The 21,669-nt window shown below is 45.0% G+C and overlaps 1 protein-coding gene across 1 annotated transcript in view; it reads right to left on the bottom strand.

Annotated features, from left to right (window-relative positions):
- The window catches only part of LOC142498706 (HHIP-like protein 1), a 69,489-nt gene that overhangs the window by 5,180 nt on the left and 42,640 nt on the right, over nucleotides 1–21,669 (bottom strand). The window contains exons 5-7 of the mRNA XM_075607001.1: nucleotides 20,900–21,026; nucleotides 14,639–14,784; nucleotides 9,783–9,864 (exon numbers count right to left, since the gene is read on the bottom strand). Coding sequence (XP_075463116.1) covers nucleotides 9,783–9,864; nucleotides 14,639–14,784; nucleotides 20,900–21,026 — 355 coding nt within the window. The remainder of the gene's footprint in view (nucleotides 1–9,782; nucleotides 9,865–14,638; nucleotides 14,785–20,899; nucleotides 21,027–21,669) is intronic.

Below are 21,669 nucleotides of genomic sequence, written 5' to 3'. Positions count from 1 at the left end.
CACACGTATACACACACATGTAGACACACACACGTACACGTACACACACACACGTAGACACACGTATACACACAGGCACACGTTGACACACGTATACACGCACACACACAGGCACACGTAGACACGCAGGCACACGTAGACACGCACACACACGTAGACACGCACACACACGTAGACACGTAAACACGCAGACACACGTAGACACGTAGACACGTAGACACGCAGACACACGTAGACACGCAGGCACACACACACACACACACACACATAGACACACACACGTAGACACACACGTAGACACACGTAGACACACGTAGACACACACACGCACGTAGACACACACACGCACGTAGACACACACACACGCACGTAGACACACACACACGCACGTAGACACGTACACACACACACATGTACACGTATACTCACACACATGTACACGTACACACACACACATGGAGTCATACACACACATGTACACATACACGTATACACACACACACACACACACGTATACATACACATCATGTATACACACACATGTATACACACACATGTATACACACACACAATGTATACACACACACGTGTATACACACACACAAACATGTATACACACACATGTATACACACACATACGTAGACATACACACACACACACATGTATACACACACTTATACACACACACACACATACAATGTATACACACAAACATGTATACACACACACAAACATGTATACACACATGTACACACACACTATCCCCAGCACCACCACATCAGCACACCGGTATCCCATGCCCCCCCAGCACACTGGCATTCTCGGCTCCCCACCATTCCCAGCCCCCATCAGCACCATCAGCACCCACACATTGGCACCTTTGCACCTCCCCCATCGGCACACCCACATCCGCACCCCCACATCAGCAACAAACCCTCCCAAATCAGCACACCGATACAATCGCCATCAGTACAGCCACAGCAGCACTACCACCGCACATGGGCCGCGTGGACCACTCCCCACCCAAATGCCACCCCCACACCACAAACATCCCGGGCAACGCCGGGGCTCTCAGCTAGTTAGATATAAACAAAGCACTGTGTGAGCCTGTCCCTGATACTCTGCAGTCAGGAGGCCCCCCTGCATTAGATATAAACCCAGCACTGTGTGAGCCTGTCCCTGATACTCTGCAGTCAGGAGGTCCCCCTGCATTAGATATAAACCCAGCACTGTGTGAGCCTGTCCCTGATACTCTGCAGTCAGGAGGTCCCCCTGCATTAGATATAAACCCAGCACTGTGTGAGCCTGTCCCATATACTCTGCAGTCAGGAGGTCCCCCTGCATTAGAATATAAACCCAGCACTGTGTGAGCCTGTCCCTGATACTCTGCAGTCAGGAGGTCACCCTGCATTAGATATAAACCCAGCACTGTGTGAGCCTGTCCCTGATACTCTGCAGTCAGGAGGTCCCCCTGCATTAGATATAGAACCAGCACTGTGTGAGCCTGTCCCTGATACTCTGCAGTCAGGAGGCCCCCCTATATTAGATATAAACAAAGCACTGTGTGAGCCTGTCCCTGATACTCTGCAGTCCGGAGGTCACCCTGCATTAGATATAAACCCAGCACTGTGTGAGCCTGTCCCTGATACTCTGCAGTCAGGAGGTCACCTTACATTACATATAAACCCAGCACTGTGTGAACCTGTCCCTGATACTCTGCAGTCAGGAGGTCCCCCTATATTAGATATAAACAAAGCACTGTGTGAGCCTGTCCCTGATACTCTGCAGTCAGGAGGTCCCCCTATATTAGATATAAACCCAGCACTGTGTGAGCCTGTCCCTGATACTCTGCAGTCAGGAGGTCCCCCTGCATTAGATATAAACCCAGCACTGTGTGAGCCTGTCCCTGATAATCTGCAGTCAGGAGGTTCCCCTGCATTAGATATAAACCCAGCACTGTGTGAGCCTGTCCCTGATACTCTGCAGTCAGGAGGTCACCCTTGCAGAGAGAGGCTGTGTCTGTTTGAGCTCCCACTAGGGGCTCAGCATGGCCTCAGACCCAGGAGGGGGTGGTGGTGCTGGGGCAGGAGGGGGTGGTGGTGCTGGGGCAGGTGCGCCTGGGAACCCCAGGGGCTGTGGCCTGGATGTTACTGACACTGAGGATCTTTTGCAAACGGAAAGAGAATTGAGGAGAATTCAGAGAGAAAAGACCAGAGAGAAAGAGATTGCTGAGCAGGAAGGAACGGAGGAAGAGACACAAGGAACAGGGGAGGTGCTGGTTCTGTCCGGGGGAAGTAACATACAAACCCAGAGCAGTAAATTCCAGCAGCAAAGTAATGTTATAACAGAGGGCAAAAAGAAAAGAGAGGCTGAGCTGGAAAAGAGGAGGCGGCGGCAAGAGATTGCAGGCAGACAAACAAGCCTTTCAGCAAAGTGCCCAAACCCAATGCAGAGGCTGAATGTGCCAAGGGAAGAGAGGCTGAGAGTCCTCAGCACATGGAAACTGAGGCTGACAGCCTCCTACATGAGGGGACTGCAGCAGGAGTCAGTCAGGAGGCAAACACAGGTACATTGCAGACAGCAGCGGAGGCAGAAACAATAGAAAGAGACCCTGGGAAACTTTCTTCTCAATCGGAGACCATTGCTATAAACTCTGAAGAGGCAATGGAGCTAAACTGTGAGCCAGAAAGGGTTAACGCCCTGAGAGAAACACAGATTACACAGGTACCTGAAACCAGCACTGCTAACCTGGAACAACTCTCAGCTGCTGAGACACACACAGAGGCTGCAGGGGAGTCACACACACAGGCTGCAGGGAGACACACAGAGGATGCTGAGACACACACAGAAGCTGCAGGGAGACACACAGAGGCTGCAGGGAGACACACAGAGGCTGCAGGGAGACACACAGAGGCTGCAGGGAGACACACAGAGGCTGCAGGGAGACACAGAGGCTGCAGGGAGACACACAGAGGCTGCAGGGAGACACACAGAGGCTGCAGGGAGACACACAGAGGCTGCAGGGAGACACAGAGGCTGCAGGGAGACACACAGAAGCTGCAGGGAGACACACAGAGGCGGCAGGGAGACACACAGAGGCGGCAGGGAGACACACAGAGGCTGCAGGGAGACACACAGAGGCTGCAGGGAGACACACAGAGGCTGCAGGGAGACACACAGAGGCTGCAGGGAGACACACAGAGGCTGCAGGGAGACACACAGAGGCTGCAGGGAGACACACGGAGGCTGCAGGGAGACACACGGAGGCTGCAGGGAGACACACAGAGGCTGCAGGGGAGTCAGATTGCCAGAGAGGGGAAACCTCACTGAGAGAAGAAAATCAGCTGTACCTGGTGCCTGCAATCAGCACTGATAGTCTGGATCAGGTTTCAGCTGCTGGGGGCTCAGACTGCCAGGAAAATACAGAACCAGCAAAACCCAATGATTCAGCAAAACACATGGAAATCACTGAAAGGTTTGAGATTCTTTCCCACTATTCCCATAAGAAACCCTTTAAGAAGAAGGAATGTGGTGAGACTGACATTTCTAGGAACAAGAGAGAAAGATCCAGGTTTTGATTATGTGGGGAATACACTAATAAAGAAATCTTTGCGCTTTGACCCAGAGGATGTTGACACCCTCCTGCATGGCCCTTATTCACCATAATACGATATCAGTTTTAAAACCTCCACCCACCTTGAGAAATTCTGGGAGCGATACAAAGCAGTGAGTAGCAGCCCTGAGTGGAAGTCTTTTTTGAGGCCACAGCGATATCTAAACCTGAGACAGTGATGGTGAATATCATCTTTGACCACGAATCTATCCCAGTGGCTGACATTGAGTTCTGGCTGAAGCGCCAGTGTGACATACTCAAAGGACCAAGGAAACTCTACAATGGTGAATACTGGAATGGAGGATATCAGTTTGAGGTGAAACTAGTATGTGCAGACAACACTGTGACACACTTACCAAACTTCCTATACATTGGAAATGAAAGAGGAAGGTGTTTCTACCGTGGGCAGCCTAAATGTTGCTTTAAGTGTGGATCCAGATCAGACTTTTCATCAGGGTGTAACAAGATCAGATGCAGCCTATGCAAAGATTTGGGGCACCACCGAAATGAATGTAAGAACAACATTTTGTGCAACTTATGCTCAGGAAGTGGGCATTCATACAATGTGTGTTCCCATGCCCAACACAATCAAGCACAAGAGTATGTTCTGCAGCACCCTACAACAGAGTTGGATAAAGACCTGCACTCCGTGGCACAGATGCCAGCTGCAGTGAGGAGGGACTCCATGGGTTTGCGTCCAATTGAGGAGGTTTTAAAGGAAATCCGCAGTCAAATCACAGTAGAGAGGATACCAGAAGTAATCCCCTCCCTTCTCAGACCGCACAGAACAAAGACTCCCAAGAGGGACCAGTGCACCAGGAGAGGCGTGAGATGAAGATGCCCCTTGAAAGCACAGAGGAACAAAGCCAGAAGGCACTCCCTGCTCCAGAACATCTAGAAGCAGTGGCTGATGATGAGGAAGCAGGAGGATCCAGATGGGAGATTCAGAAGTCCCGGAAGAAAACTCCCATAGTTGCAAAGCCAGCAAGTAAGGACAACCCTCGTGCAGTTGAGCTTGTCCAAGAATTTAAAAAAAATGACCTTACTGCAGTGATTGACCGCCTAAAGATACGGAACATGTTTCAGCCACTACAAAAATCCTGGGCTGATAGGGTGGAAGATCAGGAAGAAGAGGAACAGCAAGAAAAAGAGAAACCGAGTATCCACGAAGCCCCAGATGCAGAAGCAACGAGGAATTCCCAGGAGGAACCATCTCCTCAAAACATCAACAGGATGGAGGTGGAACAACCCGCAGGATCCACTGTCATAGGTACAACCATTATCCCAAAGACGGACAGGAAAAGTGATAAAACTGTAGCTTCACAGGACGTGGAGATGAGGCCGCCTTCCAACAAAAGAGGGTCATCGCCTGGCAAAGGGACAACAAAAGAGAAAAAAAAGCACAAATAGAGGACATGTGGAGTGTAAAAACATCAACTCAGAATGACGCATCCCTCCCTCACCCCTCTAAAAGTAGGGTCTTTAAATGTTAACTCCATAAAAACCAGGAAGAGACGATCGCTGACATATAACGCTTTCAAGGACCTAGACTTTGACATTTTATTCCTGCAGGAAACCAGACTCTTGTCCCTTAGGGAAATTTCGGCAGTTTCCGCGGAATGGACAAGCGGTGCATCTTTTTGGTCCTACGGCCCTGACCTGTGTGATGGAGTGGGGTTTCTATTCAAGGGATATGACTTCCAGTGTGAAAAAGTGATTGACTTGAGCCCAGGCTGATGTCTTATCCTAGATGTGTCATTCCAGAGTGTCAAGCACAGATTAATTAATGTGTATGGCTACCAAACGAAAAAACAAAGAAGGGATTTGTTTGGTTTGGTTAAACCTTTCTTATTTACATCCAAGTGTCTCGTTCTAGGGGGTGATTTTAATTGTGTGACCTCGAATCTAGACCGTGGCAGCAGTAGAGAAGTTTTGGAATATGATATAGTGTTCCTAAATGAATGTGTAGACAGGCTAATTTAAGTGATGTTTATAGATTTCACAACCCAAATACTCCAGGATACACATATGTATGTGGGGAGAGAAAAACCAGAAGACAGGTTATATGTTAGGAGCAATGTAAATACTGCCAGCTGCAGATTGTCACCAGTAGAATATTCTGACCATGCTATTCTACAGATAACCCTACACTTAGATTCCTCTGTGATTCTAGGTCGCAGTGTTTGGAAGCTGAACTCCTCCATGTTACAGGAGGAGACTGTAAGAGAAAGTTTCCTACAGTTCTTCAAGGACTGTGTACCCACACACGTTCTGTATCCCAATATAGTGCATTGGTGGGAGGTCACTAAAAAAGACATTAAAAGATTTTTTAAGAAAACCTCAGGTCTAACAAACCAGGCGAGGTACAAGAAATATTTGGTCCTCCGTTCTAAATTGCTGCAATTGTATACGGGAATGCAGAATGGTCAAGAAGTGAATTCTGAGCAGTATAGGTGTGTTAAGGAAAGTATGAGGTTATTACAATATGAACGGTTATCCTCTTTAACAAATTAGAAGGATTTTGGTGGTTGTGGGATTTATTCTCCAGATCCCTTTGAAAATTGTAAAACCAGAACTAAAAAGAAGGTTATACAGTATGTGGCCTAAAAGATGCACAGGGTGTGTGTGTGTAACTAGTAAAGATGAGATGCTTAACGTTGTCTCTGAATACTATGCAGAGTTTTTTAGCAAAAAAAACATTGATTCGGTAGAAATGGGCAGTTATTTGGATTCTGTCAACGTCCCATCAGTTTCTGAGGATGACCTGATAGGCTTAGACTCCCCAATCACAGCAAGGGAAGTGTCTAATGCAATTAAGACCCTCTCCGGTAATAAAACCCCCGGGGCAGATGAAATCACTGCTGAATTTTATAAAGTTTTCAGTGAGGTTTTAGCTGAAATATTGGCAAACGTTTATAAGGCCTGGGACCCGCTGCGCTCATTGGCGCGGGCGGCAATGTAGCGAGTTCCCCACCAGCAGGGGAATCCTCGCGAGTTGGTCCCGGTCCCCACTGGCGGCACAGCTGACTACACGCTGTGGCGCGTCAGCCGCTAGGAGACACCACAGAATGGTGTTTCCTAGCGTTGACGCGTCACGTGGTGTGGCTGTGAGCCAATGGGGAGGGGAGGCTGCGGGAGGAGGAGAGGCTTCGGGGAGCGGGGAGGAGTGTGGAGTGAAAGCAGCGTGAGTGCCTCTCTGTGTGTGTGTCTGAGTGCGTGCCTGTCTGTGTGTGTGTGTGTATGTGAGTGCCTGTCTGTGTGAGTGCCTGTCTCTGTCTGTGTGTGTGTGTATGAGTGCGTGCGTGCCTGTCTCTGTCTGTGTGTGTGTGTGTATGAGTGCGTGAGTGCCTGCCTGCCTGTGTGTGTGTGTGTGTGTGTATGTATGTATGTATGAGTGCCTGCGTGTGTGTGTTTTTTTTACTTATCTGCAGCCCGTGGCAGCCCGTGGAGGGAGGGGGGGGAAGAGTAGCGGGTCCCTCCGCTCAAGCCACGCCCCCCCCTCCCTGTCAATCCTCCCACTCCCGCCCACCTCCCGCTCCGGCCCCTCACGTCATGGCCGCGCCCCCTCACGTCATGGCCGCGCCCCCCCCGACCCGTTTGGCCACGCCCCCCCCCCCCGCTCCGAGAAAGTAGCCTGTAGACCGCAGATCGCGGTACAGCGAGTTGCACGCGCCGCCGGCAAGCAAGCCAGCCATGCGGACGCGTGCAACGGGACCTTAGCCTAATGCTTCTCTGGGAGTGATAGGTCTCTCACTCTCAGCGTGAATCCCTATTAACCTTATTATATAAGAAAGGGGATCCGAAAGAATTAAAAAGTTGGCGACCAATAGCCTTACTAAATAATGATTATAAAATCTTAGCGAAGATCCTTATAAATCGGATGAGTAACATTGCTGAGAAGGTGATAACGAGTTCCCAATCCTGTGCCATTAAGGGAAGGAACATCGCTAATAACTTAATTAACATCAGGGAGATGTTTGAGATGGGCAGGAATTGAGGTCTATCGGGGTACCTGTTAAATCTTGATCAGGCCAAAGCCTTCGATAGGGTGGATCATGTCTATCGTTTTAAAACTCTGGAAAGATATGGTTTCCCAGATACTTTTGTGGAGAAACTGGCTCTGCTGTATGAAGGAGCTTATGGAAGACCGGTCATTAATGGCTGTGTAGGGGAATCTTTTCCCATAAAGTCGGGTGTTAGACAGGGCTGCCCGCTGAGCCCCCTATTATACATCTCCATAGACCCCTTTTTAAGACACCTGGAGCAGAATAGTCACATTCAAGCCGTACCCTGTGAGGGTTCCCAACACGAGGGGCGAGTTAAGTGCCAGGCGTATGCAGACGACGTTTGTATTTATGTTGCCTCAAAAAGCTCGTTTAAAGGTGCTAACCAGGAAATAAATAAATACTCAAATGTTTCCAACTCCCTGGTGAATCAGGATAAGTCTGTGGCCTGCTGGTTAGGAAAAGAGGAAACCCCCTTTAGTCTACCTGAGGATATTCAGATAGACAATGCCTCTTTTAAAGTTCTAGGGATTTATTTTGGAAAAGAGAATTCCGGTGTTCACAACTGGAAGGAGAAACTGAACATCTGTAAGGTAACGGTAGAACGGTGGAAGAAGTGGAAATTCTCTTTTAGAGAAAAAGTTAAAATGATTAAGATCTTTTTGATACCTATTTTTGTGTATTTAAGTTTTGTATTTCCTCCCCCTGCGGAAATTACTGTTACTTTATATAGCCTTTTTTTCCAATTGCTCTGGGGAAATCGCTTGAACGTGTTAAAGCGAGACATTACCTATTTGCCGAGAGAGAAAGGCGGTTTGGGAATGGTGAACCCTGTATTATTTTTTTTCTCTCATTTTCGTATGTTTTAATTTGCAGAATTTTCTTAACAGAGATGACCAGTTTTGGCATATATATTTTAGGAAGTGGGTGTCTCACCTTAAAAACTGGCTAGATGGAAAACATGTTCGAATTATTGTAAAAGGGTATATATGCCAGAATGAGTATTATGTACATATTCTTAAATAGATGTAAAATAACTGCTCTGGAAATTACTTTTGTTCCCAGTAAAAAATTGTACTGGGTAGTATTGAGCAGAATGTGATATAGAGGACCAGACAGAGGCCTTACAGAATCTATTAGACCCGAGAATCCCTCTTGGGGTTCAGGATACCGTCTGGGTGACTTTCCATGGGCGTCTTTATGTAAGAGCAAATTTAACATATAAAAACAGGATAGGAACTGCCCCCGAGGTTCCTGTGCTGGGATCTTGGAGACGATGGAGCACCTCCTCCTGGAGTGCCCCTACGCAGTGGAGATGTGGGGGGGCCTGGCCGCCCCATTACGGAGGCCAGATTTAAAGGGTCAAACCTATTGTGAGATAGTGTACGGTGTGTTTAGGGATCACTTGCAGGGTTACGGTGTGAGCACAGTGGTGTTAATCAATGCACTTGTGAAATACAGGTTGTGGATCCCCCGCAGTCTTCTCCCCACAGAAAAGGTTCTTGTGCCTGTTACCTGTGCAGTGGGACAGGTTATAGAGCAGGTAAAGAAAATAAAGCAGGGGGAGAGAGGCAGGTGGGATACAAAGTCCTGGGGGAGAAGATGGGCGGGCGTTCAGATATAAGTGTGGAAATATTTTCTGTATACAGTGTAAATAAGATGTAAAATTGTATATTTTTTAAATTTGTTTGTTGCTTTTGTATTGATATGTTTGTAAAATTTTTTTAAAATAATAATAAATACCCTGCATTAGATATAAACCCAGCCCTGTCTGAGCCTGTCCCTGATACTCTGCAGTCAGGAGGTCCCCCTGCATTAGATATAAACCCAGCCCTGTCTGAGCCTGTCCCTGATACTCTGCAGTCAGGAGGTCACCCTGCATTAGATATAAACCCAGCCCTGTCTGAGCCTGTCCCTGATACTCTGCAGTCAGGAGGTCACCCTGCATTAGATATAAACCCAGCCCTGTCTGAGCCTGTCCCTGATACTCTGCAGTCAGGAGGTCACCCTGCATTAGATATAAACCCAGCCCTGTCTGAGCCTGTCCCTGATACTCTGCAGTCAGGAGGTCACCCTGCATTAGATATAAACCCAGCCCTGTCCGAGCCTGTCCCTGATACTCCGCAGTGGGGGTCAGTACATGATACATTGATCAGCGTATTACTTGGATGGATCCACAATCTTGTACATGACTCCGGCAGCCACGGCAGCGCTTGGAGTTCCAGTGGATAGAAAGTAGAGCTCACCTGTAAAGAGAGGTTGCAGAGACAGCCAATCAGAGTTAGCAAACCAATGAGTTCGAGAAGCGAGAGAATGCAGTGATTGTCTATATATATATATATATACACACACAGTGGTCGACAAATCACCCAAAAATCTACTCGCCGAACAAAAAAATCTACTCACCACCTAGTCCGGCCCCAACCCCGCCCCCAATACAATAAATAAACTTATGTCAAAAACGAATGTTGTTCTTACTAGGAATTTATTCAATTCTCAGCAGGCAGGCAGCAATGGCGGCTGTGGTTGACTCCGGACGAAGCCGAATCCGTGCGAAACGCGTTGAGTCGTTACTGCCACTGCCGCCATTGCTGCCCGCCTGCTGAGAATCAGCGTCCGTCCGTGCATGCGTTCCAGGCTAACCATTGCCGCCTTGCGTTCCAATCGCCGGAAGTGACGACACCGGAAGGCTGGAAGTGCTACAGACGGGGAGACGCTGGACCACAGAGAACTGTGCCAGACAGCAGAGATCAGAGAAACTGATCGCATCGTTAGTATTACACGCTGGCACCCTTACCAATTATGTAAGTGTGTTTTTTCTCATATTTGGTTACTCTGCTTAATACACATAGATCGCACTATTGTATGTCCCCTTTGTTTTATTTTCATCTGAGAGCTTCATACCACTGAGGACCAGTGACCTGATCTGATCAACTCACACCCCACCCAGCACCATTATACCAAACTGAATTTGGAACTGCTTTATTCAATATTTTGAAATGTGAGTGTACATCTCGTAGAACATCTCTATCATATACCATTCCCATTCCAGACTATCTGCACTATTGTATGTTTCCTATTTTTCATTTTTTGGTGATATCTGCGCTCCCCATCTCCACCGCCTAGCACTTCACGGGAGAGAATCCCAGACCATCCTCTAAATGGGTTTTGAGCTGCATTTTGTACTATGACTTATTTTTTGGAGAATGAATATTATATTTTATTATCATATATTTTTTATCACATTTAATACACCTTATATCCCACTTCCTGATAAGAGCACCTTATTCGCTTTTCTTTCCTTCAGTGAATGGGTTAAGCCCGGGAGCAGAAGCTGGCCGGCTCATTTGGTGATGACCACCTGTGTGTTTGCAGAGGATGTGAGTCACAATGAGACTGCTGCAGTAGCTGCTTTGTAAAGGGGAAGCAGCGTTAACATCTGCCTGCTTGTAAAATAGTACTTAATGACCAATTTAATTTGGTGCAAAGACATTAAGCATTGGCACGTACAGTATACACAAGGAAAAACAAAAATGCCCAAAGTTACTTCCAATGTGACAAAAATACACAGTGCAATACCTATATATCTCTTGTAAAAGGGTCATTTAGTTTAACCCTTTGGCCAAAGCGTCTTAAGCCTGCTGCCACTTCAAGGCATGACTGTAGCAGGTCCTAACACTCATCTGGGTTAAAATATATAGGTATTGCACTGTGTATTTTTTTCACATTGGAAGTAGCTTTGGGCATTTTTGTTTTTTGTTGTATACATTTAGCCACGCCCACTACCACTCCTTTTGACACTTATATACATATATATATCTATTATCACCTCTTGTATTTTCTCTGTTCACATATTTTTTTAACTATATCCCCCCCCCCCCCTAAAGATTGAGCCAAAACGTAAATTAATATGGCTGCTATACCCCTCTCACTGACATTGATGGACCTCAAATAACTATGTCTGAGGAGATTAAGGTAAGACACTTTCTTCTGATGAGATCCCACATGGAAAGCCGCTCTGTGCTGCCTGAAGTGGAGCAAATGAGGATAAACAGTAGGAGTTGCCATATGAACACTCTACTTCAGGCTTCAGGCCTATTTAAAATCGAAAATGCCTAGTACAAATAAATAGAAATGAAGGTCAGGAGTGTGCTTTTGAAGGGCATCGCATGCAGCTCACTGGCCAAAATATGTCCTATTGGGGTGGGGGAAATGCTTCATTTGCCGGTGTTTATAATACTCATTGTACTAGTTCACTGAAATTGTTGGAACTTTTAAAAATGTAAATGATAAAGAATATTATTGTTGGCGACCTTGTTAGATGTTAGAAAACTGTGACATTTTGATGCAGCTTGTTAGCCATAGAAGTGAATGCAGCTTCAGACTTCCCTGAGTAATTGAAACAAAAAATGGGAAACATATGTCATAAGTGTTCATTGATTTCTAAAGAAATGTGTCCTATACATCCTTACTATATACACTGTACTATTGTTTTAAGTGTAGCCGTGGCTGGTCCAGACTGCCTTTCTGCTTCCTGTCATGTAAGTCCTGATAGCTACAGGCTGTGGCAGACTATCCTAGGGGCATTGACCCCCCCTCATGCGGACTCTCTGAGTAGGGCTGCCAGGTGTCCGGTTTTCAACCGGACAGGCTGGTAATTCTGATGCCTGTCTGGTATAAAATCGGGGTAATACCGGACACGTATGATGATGATGATGATGATTGGGGGCCAGGATGAGCTGAGATGATGATGATTGGGGGCCAGGATGAGCTGAGATGATGATGATGATGATGATGATGATGGGGGGCCAGGATGAGATGATGGGGGTCAGGATGAGCTGATGATGATGGGGGGCCAGGATGAGCTAAGATGATGATGGTGATGGGGGGTCAGGATGAGCTGAGATGATGGTGGGCCAGGATGAGATGATGATGATGGGGGGTGCATCAGAGAGGAAGTGCTAAATTATAGGAGTTCTCTTCCACCCCTCCTAGAGAGAGGTGTGTGCTGCTTCTCCCGGCTGGGAGTGAGACATGCCAGTCAGTCCCTTCTGGGTTGACTAAGAGCAAGATTAAGCTGAACCAAGGCCTCAAAATTATACTAAGGGCCAAGCATCATCCAAAGGTCTGGGGACCCAGATCAATCCTCATGCATTCGCTGTACTGCTAGCAGTGGCTGCTACCAATAAATCATCCCTTTTTATATACCCCTGCCTGAGTTCTCAGTCTATTGGGTTGGGGTATGGATGGAATCTGTCCTAGGGGGGAACTGTCTCTGGAAATCCTGGAGCCTGCTAGAGCTGGAGGCGCTGACACCATGATCTACAAAAGCCTGTCCTGTTCCCCACACCATCGGGGACCACTCAGCTCTCCTGGACCCTCACAGGTATGACCGCACCACAAACAGCAGTAACCTGTAGCATATCTTCCAGAGAGGGGGGGAAACTGTGTTACATAAGTTACTCCTATTTCTCCATATATAACCGCTTCCTATAATTCCTCCTACTGATACGGTGACGAGACGTCCCGGTTTAGCTGGGACAGTGACGGTTTTTAAGTGTCTATCTTGGCAGTTTTTTAAATGTCCTCCGTTTTGCAGAGGAGAAGGGGGCTGCAGTGGGCTCCTCTGACCATCAGGTGGCGCTGCAGTGTGCTCTCACTGAGACGGAGGGGGAGAGAGGCACACATTGGGGGGTAGGGAAACCTGAGAGAGGAGAGAGACTGGGGGAGAAGGAAAGAGATCAAGTGTGTGAATCTATTTATCCAACTGGGGGGATGGGGGTGGGCACACAGAGGGGGGAGCGAGAGAGACTGGGGGAAGGGGGAAGAGACTGGGGGGAGGAAGAGAGACATGGGGGAGAGAGAGACATTGGGAGTGATAAAGAGGCTGGAGAGAGTGGGAGAGAGGGACATTAGGGGAGGGGGGAGAGAGAATAATACAGCATAAATGTGGACGCTATTAGACAAATACCATTGTAATATTTATTTTTAAGTGATGTAATTTGTTTTATACATTTTTTTTGTGTTCTGGTTTTTACTTTTTAAAATCGCTATTGACCCATATAACCGCTCCCTATAATTCCTCCTATTGCTCTATATCAGCGGTGTGCAAAGTGGGGGGCGCGACCCCCAGGGGGGGGCGGGAGATTGTGCTGGGGGGGCGCGGGCAGTTGCAAGGCCCCGTGCTCTTCCCCCAGGCATTTAAATTAAATGCCGGGGGATCGCGTGAGGCCCCTGCAAATGTTTACTTACTGTGATTCAGCCGTTTGTATTGCGTCGCCATGGCAACGCAGCGTCAATAGACGCCGCGGCACCATGTGACCTGACGTCACACGCTCCCGCAGCGTCATCTGACGCGGCTGAAAGTAGGCGGGGGGGGGCGCGAGTGCCAAGGGGGGAGAGACAGGGGGCGCAGCACAAAAAGTTTGCGCTCCCGTGCTCTATATAACCGCTCCCTATAACTCCTCCTATTGCCCCATATAACCTCTCCCTATAACTCCTCCTATTGCCCCATATAACCTCTCCCTATAACTCCTCCTATTGCGCCATATAACCCCTCCCTATAACTCCTCCTATTGCTCCATATAACCGCTCCCTATAACTCCTCCTATTGCCCCATATAACCCCTCCCTATAACTCCTCCTATTGCTCCATATAACCGCTCCCTATAACTCCTCTTTAGCTGTGCTCCTTTTGGGACTCCCCAAAATAAAACATCAAAACAGTGGTTTACTGCCCTAATGTGAAAAGCCCTATAAGAAAGTATTTGCAAATTCACTGTAGTGCATGTGATCAAATAAATTATTTAGGACCATATATCAGCAATATGTTCAATCAAAGGACCCCTGTAGGTCCTCATAGTGATGTGTTTAAAGGCTTGAAGTGACCTAATGATAGTGGCCTGGTTAAAGGGTCAGTCCCATGAAGGACCAAAGTGAGTTAAGTAGGCCTCCCCCACTAACCTACATAGTTTCACTTTATCGTGGTGCGGTGTATCTGTCCGGTGAACGTGTAAGTTACCTGCCTCGTCCTCGCCAAATGATATGATGTACGGGAAGTAGCTGTTGATGAGTTTGGGGAAGTTGCAAGTGAGGGCCTTTCCCATGCAGATCTCTGTGTAATGCCACTGCCCTGTGTCTCCATCTTCTGTTAAGGACATCAGACGCCTGGAGCAGGGAGAGAGAGAGCACACACAGACACACCGCATGGGTGAGAAGTAGAGGGTGAGATGAGAACCCCAGACACACCGCATGGGTGAGAAGTAGAGGGTGAGATGAGAACCCCAGACACACAAGCAGACGACACTCAGCGGAATGCTTATGGGGTCATGTCTATAAGTATCTGTGCCGCGTATATATATATATATATATATATATATATATATATATATATATATATATATATATATATATAACACACACACTCATATACACACACACACACCTCTAAATCTCAGAACAGACCACAACCAGCTCACTTTGTCTTGGCAACCACGTTAGGCTGGACCCTTTATGTTTTGACCAAAAGATTTAAATAAATTACCCATATATATGAGACGAAACAATATATAGAAATAAACTAATTTGTCATATTGGATGTGTATTGGGGCTTCTCTGTATACTGTAATATAGACACATAGATATGACCCTGCTGTTGTCACTTGTAAAAAAAAAAAAAGAGATAACAAATATATACATATGTATGTGTTTATAATATATATAGGTGTGTGTGTGTATATATCTGTCCTTGGCTTGGGATCCCCTAGGACCTGCAGTTTATTTATTCTGGACATGGTCTGCGGGGTATATAATAGTAAGTGGGAAAGGTACTTGCCAACATACAAATGAGGCCGGCATGGCAAGAAAGGCCTCAACCCCCAAATATGGAACACACCGAAAAGCATTGGCCCTTATTCTCCGGAGGCTGCATTGTCCCTGGGCTTGACAATGTGCAGGATGAAGGCGGAGAAGGTGCTAAAAATCTCTTGAGGTTAAACCAAAACTGTCATTCAAACCTAAGTCTGGCTACCTACAACTGCCGGACTCTCTCCAGTGAAGCAGAATTGGAATACAAACTTCAAAAGATTAAATGGCATATAGTTAACCATAGTGAAGTAAGAAGAAATGATGAAGGCCTTATTGAGCTCAAAAGTGAATACCTATTATATTACAGAGGCACAGATAATGGAAGAATCAGTGGAGAAGGCTTCATCGTTAACAAGAGATAGAGAAACAACATAGTAGAGTATGAAAGCTCATCAGAAACAGCAGCCAGAAGCGTCGTTCAGTTGACAAAGAGCTACAGGTTTCAAATAATCCAAGTGTTTGCTCCAACACCAAGTCACACAAACAATGAAGTGGAAATCTTATGTAATCCCCCTCCTTGTGATGGCTACTAATGTAATATAGGGAGTTACTAGTAGGCTGTAGATGTTAGGCTCCACCCTGTGATGACAGATGGAACTACGTCAGAGGAGATGTGAGTCAGAGGGGGTCCATTGAGAGGGAGGTTCCAGAAGGAGAGGAGAGCAGAAGCCTCTAGAAATAGAGGCAGTAAAGGAGAGATTAGACCCCTCTGTTGATTGCGTTTTAGTTAGGGACAGTACCTTAACAGTTAGCATCCCTACAACATGGACAGAAGATATATGCAGTTCCCATAGAGGGAATGCAGAGATGGTATGGAAAACTACTTAGAAAGGGCTCTGGGATGTTTGGGTAACAGCCCCACAAACGGATCTCCATATACAGAGTTTATATCCCCTGAGAAAGTGTCAGTTTCCTGCATGTAAAGGAGGGTAATAACAACCTCCCCAGAACAGGACAGAATCGCAGAAGGGGCCCGAAATAGCAGGATCACATGGATAGTGCTAATCAAGCGAAACAAGGAGGGGGGGGGGGGGGGGCTGGTCCAATACAATTAGTTCTCTCAGTAAGAAGTGTATGTACTTCCCAGGAGTGTTGACAGAGCACCCTAGCAGAACTATGTTACGAGTGATAGCAGTATGAATGAAACAAGGTACCACCATGTCAATCTTATTGTATATGGAAATTATGTGTTCCCATGTCTGGGAACATGAATAAAGATTGAAGTTGCACAATAAAAACTCCTGGCGCCCATCTTTTCCATTGCCCTGCTGACCACATCCAGCACCCTAGGACCAGATAATGCTATGCTGATGTTAAACACACCACTACAACGATGTAGCCTCCCCAGGATGCCGGGAAGGATCTAACATGAAATCAGTCAACTTAAAAACAAAGGAAATTGTCACCTCAAGATATGGGAGATTTCAATGCAAAGTTTGGTGCCCAGCAGAAAGACGAAACATAAGTTGGTTAGTATGATTTTGGTAATAGGAATGAGCGTGGAGACAAATTGGTGGAATTTGCAGAATGTGAAAACGTCTACATCATGAATTCAGTCTTCAAGAGGAATCCAAATAGAAAATGGATATGGAATGAACTCAATGGAACTAAAAATAAAATTGACTATATCCTAGCGAACAAGAAATACATGATTGAAGACTGTATAGTCCTTAATCATTTTAACACAAGGAGTGATCATTGATTGGTTCACTTCAAATTACATCTGCATGCGAAGATTGAAAAAAAAAAAAAACAATTAAAAAGAAGACAAAAACCATCAATATTGACAACCTCAAGAACAACATCAGAGAATTTCAATTAGAACTGAAAAATCACTTCAGCTTACTCAAAATGCATATGAACAGTTTAACAAATGATTATGAACAACTTCTGAAGATTGTAGTTGAAAGTTCATTAACAAATGCAGGAATTGCTAAAAAAAAAAACATATCCGATGAGACAAAGCACTTACTAAGGAGACGACATTAAGCAGTCCCAAAATGTAAAAACAAGGAATTCAATATGCAGAGCTTTGCAAGACAATCCACAAACGTATCAGTGAAGATGTAAGAAAATGTAACTGTCATATGGAGAGGAAGACTATCGAAGATAAAAGCTTAAAGAAGACAAAGTAGCGACTTATGACTGGGAAGAAGCAAATCATTGCACTCAAACAAGAGAATAGATCAACCGTAAAAGACGGTGCACTTATCATAAAGAGAGTTGTGGACTTCTACATGACATTGTACGAGAACACAGACCACTGGGCATAATCCAGCAGAAGATGAGCGAAAAGAAACTACCAATGATGTACTAGGCATCTTTCCAGAAGAAGGGGCAAAAACAATCAAATACATAAAGAATGGGAAGGCTCCTAGGAAAGATCGAATTCTAACTGAAATCTTAAAAGAAGTAGAAGTAGAGAACATTCTAGCAAAGCTCGTAACATGCGGTTTGAAGAAAAGGAAACGTCCAAAACACTGGAGAAATTCTATAATTCTCCTCATCCACAAGAAAGGAGACAAAGACCCTAAGAACTACAGACCAACCAGTCTACTGCCAATAACTTACAAGATGTTTACACAGATGCTCACTAATCAGTTGCAACAGACTGCCTGGCTCAGAGAACAAGTGGGATTTTGCAGTGGATACTGTCATGATAATGTCATGAGATATGTATTTTAATCCATCTTATGCTTCAGGGGTTAATGGGTTACAATTGATTTAAAAATACAATATGTTGGGTTTGTAACAGGTCAGGACTTTTTCCGGATTTGTGCTTGTCTTCAAAGAGAACTTAACTGGGGGGCAGGGGGTTGTATGGAGCTGATAGTCTCAAGATAAGGGCAGTTGTCTTGCTAGAGATGGGAATAAAATATGTCTCTCTTGACAACTTTAGAACCAGGATCCTTTTGGAGCTAGCTTCAAAAGCATTCTCTGGAGGGTTCTACAAGTTAGGGTTCGTGGCTAAGAAAGTATTCAGCCCAAGAGTGACTTTTTTCAAAATGAGAATATCATGTGACGTCATCGCCTCTGCATAATAACAGGTACATATTTGTAACCGTGACAAGAAGACAAATCAAACCGTACCACACACTACATGGGTAGGAGGTGTTAAGGACAGATATCCATTTGTCACTAAAATTTGGGATTGAGACGGTCATATTTTGTCTCGTTGCATCTGCTATGAGTGCCTGAAGCTATTGATGTGATTCACGTGTTTCTAAGTATTGCAGAAGGAGAAGTTACGTGTGCATTATTATTGTGTGTGTTAGATATTGAGGAGCAGTTTAAACGTCGTTTTTGTAGAGTTTTTTTACTCTGTCGTAAAACTGTCAAGCTAACAGCTGATTTATGACGGGGTGGGCTTATGTTGTTTCCATGGAGAAAGAATGTATTTAAGTCTTAGCAAAGATTCTGAAAATTAGATTTCAACAGAGGAGTGTTTTGGACCAAACACTGGGTTTCTCATATTTACTACGCCAGTGTCCTCTCTGGGAGAAAATCCTGATATATGGTAATGTAGTGTACAGGGTTTTCTGTTGATGCTTTTTCCTGTTATTATGAGAAACTGTTCTGCGTCTATTGTAATTGTATAGCAAAAGAAAGCGTTCCCAGCACTCAAAAATTGAAATAACGGGGAATACACCAAATGAATTTATTAAGTAATTTGTAAATCGTCAACAAGTAAACGGTGACCAGAGTGCTGAGCATATACAAGGAGGACACAGCAGAGGCTTTCTAGGGATTCCACTCCCACCTTTCAACCTATTCTGTATTCTATGGACCTAATTCTGTGTATCGTTGCATTATTCTGCTGTCTTGTTTGACCCGCATACTCTGACACTGGGCTGGTGTTATCAGTCTTTACTGACACACTATCTGATTAGGCAGGTCTAACTGTGCTCTCCCCTGCCAGGGATTGTTATTTGCTTCTGTTGCTAAACTATTATTCTGGATTAATATATACTGTAGAGCCTATTGACATTATCAGAACTGGTCAGCCAGACAGACATTTACTTTGCCTCTAGGGAAGTTTGTTGTGTACACAGGGTGAAAAGGGAAGTACCTTGTTTTATTGTGACCCTTGGGAATAGGCCTGAGGAAGGGGTCACTCCCCGAAACGTTGCCCCCCTTGTTCCACTGCCTTTTTCATTTCCCCTCCCCTCTACCCCTTTGGTTTTCCTTGTCTACCCCTCCCTTCCCTGTGTTCCTGTCTCCTCCCCCTCCCCCTACCCTTTATACTGTGGGCTACTTATTAGCTCGTGTTGCATCTCTTTTTCTTTTCATTACACATGTGTTTTTGGCTTTTTTTGTTGCCCATTTACAAATTATTTAATAAATTCATTTGGCTTATTCCCCGTTATTTCCATTTTTGTGTGCTGGGAACTCTTTCTTTTGCTATATTTGTTTTGAGAAAATAGTGTTCTTCTCTGTTCCCGTGTGCACCTATCATTCTTTTTTGCCCTTAACTCCTGTTTTGAGTGCTGTCAATCCTTAGTATATTTCATATTGTAATTGTATGTTCTTGTAATCCTTTTTCTGTAATCTAAGCACTGTATTTTTATATTAAAGCATTTAATAAGTGATGCTTGGGGCTCTGAATGAACTGTTGCACAATCTGGAGAGAGTATTTACATACTGGAAGGGACATCCAACATAATACATTTTGGAGCACACCTGGGTCGTTACCTGTATATCCTTGGGGTCTGGCAGTCATCAGCCCATTAAGGAGGCAAACAACATCCAGAAGTTGCAACTGCTTTATTAATTCTCCGTTTTTGTAAGTGGGCATGCATAAGAGCCAAGTTATTATCCACATTCCCATAAATTAACACTGTGTACACTATTGCTGTTTTCTCTCTTCTGGGTTGTTCCTGCTCCTTCCGGAACTTGGAGGAGATATATTGTACTAGATGACTTTTGGAAACAAGTCCTCACCGGAGGTTCTGAGCAACTTTCACCCTAGTATCTATAATTTAACTTTATTTATTTTGATTCCACTTTTGTCACATATATTGATGTGTAGGAGTGCCGTCCAATTCTTTTTGGTGCTCTTGAGAAAGACCCATTGGGAGCCGAAATATTGAGTATTACATTTCACTTTTATGAATATTGGTGTGCCTGCCCTGTTCTCTGATTCGGTATTCCTAAATATATGGACAGCATGCACCCTGCAAGACATTTACACTGCAAACAAATGAGTGACCGGTATCTCCTGTCCATCTGTCACTTTGTGTCACCATGCAAAGGGAGGGAGAGTCTGCAATAGGTCTGTGTCACAATGTCAAGCAAAGGGATGGAATGTCCCTTCTGTCTGTGTCACCTTTTGCGGGAGGTATGAACTGTTTGACCTTTCTGTGACTGTTATCCTATGATGGGCAGCATCTTACAGGTCACCTGTAGTAAATCTCACCCACTCATGAAGTCTCCGAAGATGTAGCGTCCATTCAGGTTGGGCATCTGACAGCCTCTGTAGATGTAACCTCCGGTGACAGATTTTCCCAGCGAGTGGGGATAAGCAAATATGGGCAGGATATCATCTGCAAAAGGAGGGGTCAGTCACAAAGGGAGAGGGGATTAATCAGTTTGTTCCACTTAATTAGGTTACAATCATCTTTGTTGAAATAGGGACTAGTAAAGCATTATACTGATAATACTATACAATACACTATATCATATTTACAAACATATATATGTGTACTGTGTGTGTGTGTGTGTGTGTGTGTGTGTGTGTGTGTGTGTGTGTATATATATATATATATATATATATATATATATATATATATATATAATGTGTTACATAGTAGATGAGGTTGAAAAAAGACATATACGTCCATCAGGTTCAACCTATGGTAAATTTAGATGACAGATACTGTATACTATATTTGCACTTGCAGTATATTGATCCAGAGGAAGGCAAACAAAAAACCCCAGTGACATATCATCCAATGATATCTCATAAGGGGAAAAACAAATTCCTTCCTGACTCCAAATATTGGCAATCAGATTACTCCCTGGATCAACATCCTTCCCAAGTTTACTTATTTGGTATATCCCTGTATACCTTTCCTTTCTAAGAAGATATTCAACCCTTTGTTTATTTAATCAGAACAATATATACATACACATCGAAAGAAGTGAATGTAAACAAAGCATTTTCTTGTATCTTAAAGATGTGGTGTG

This window comes from Ascaphus truei, chromosome 7, assembly GCF_040206685.1.
Source record: "Ascaphus truei isolate aAscTru1 chromosome 7, aAscTru1.hap1, whole genome shotgun sequence".
NCBI lineage: Eukaryota > Metazoa > Chordata > Amphibia > Anura > Ascaphidae > Ascaphus > Ascaphus truei.
This window is presented reverse-complemented; position numbering and strand designations above follow the sequence as displayed.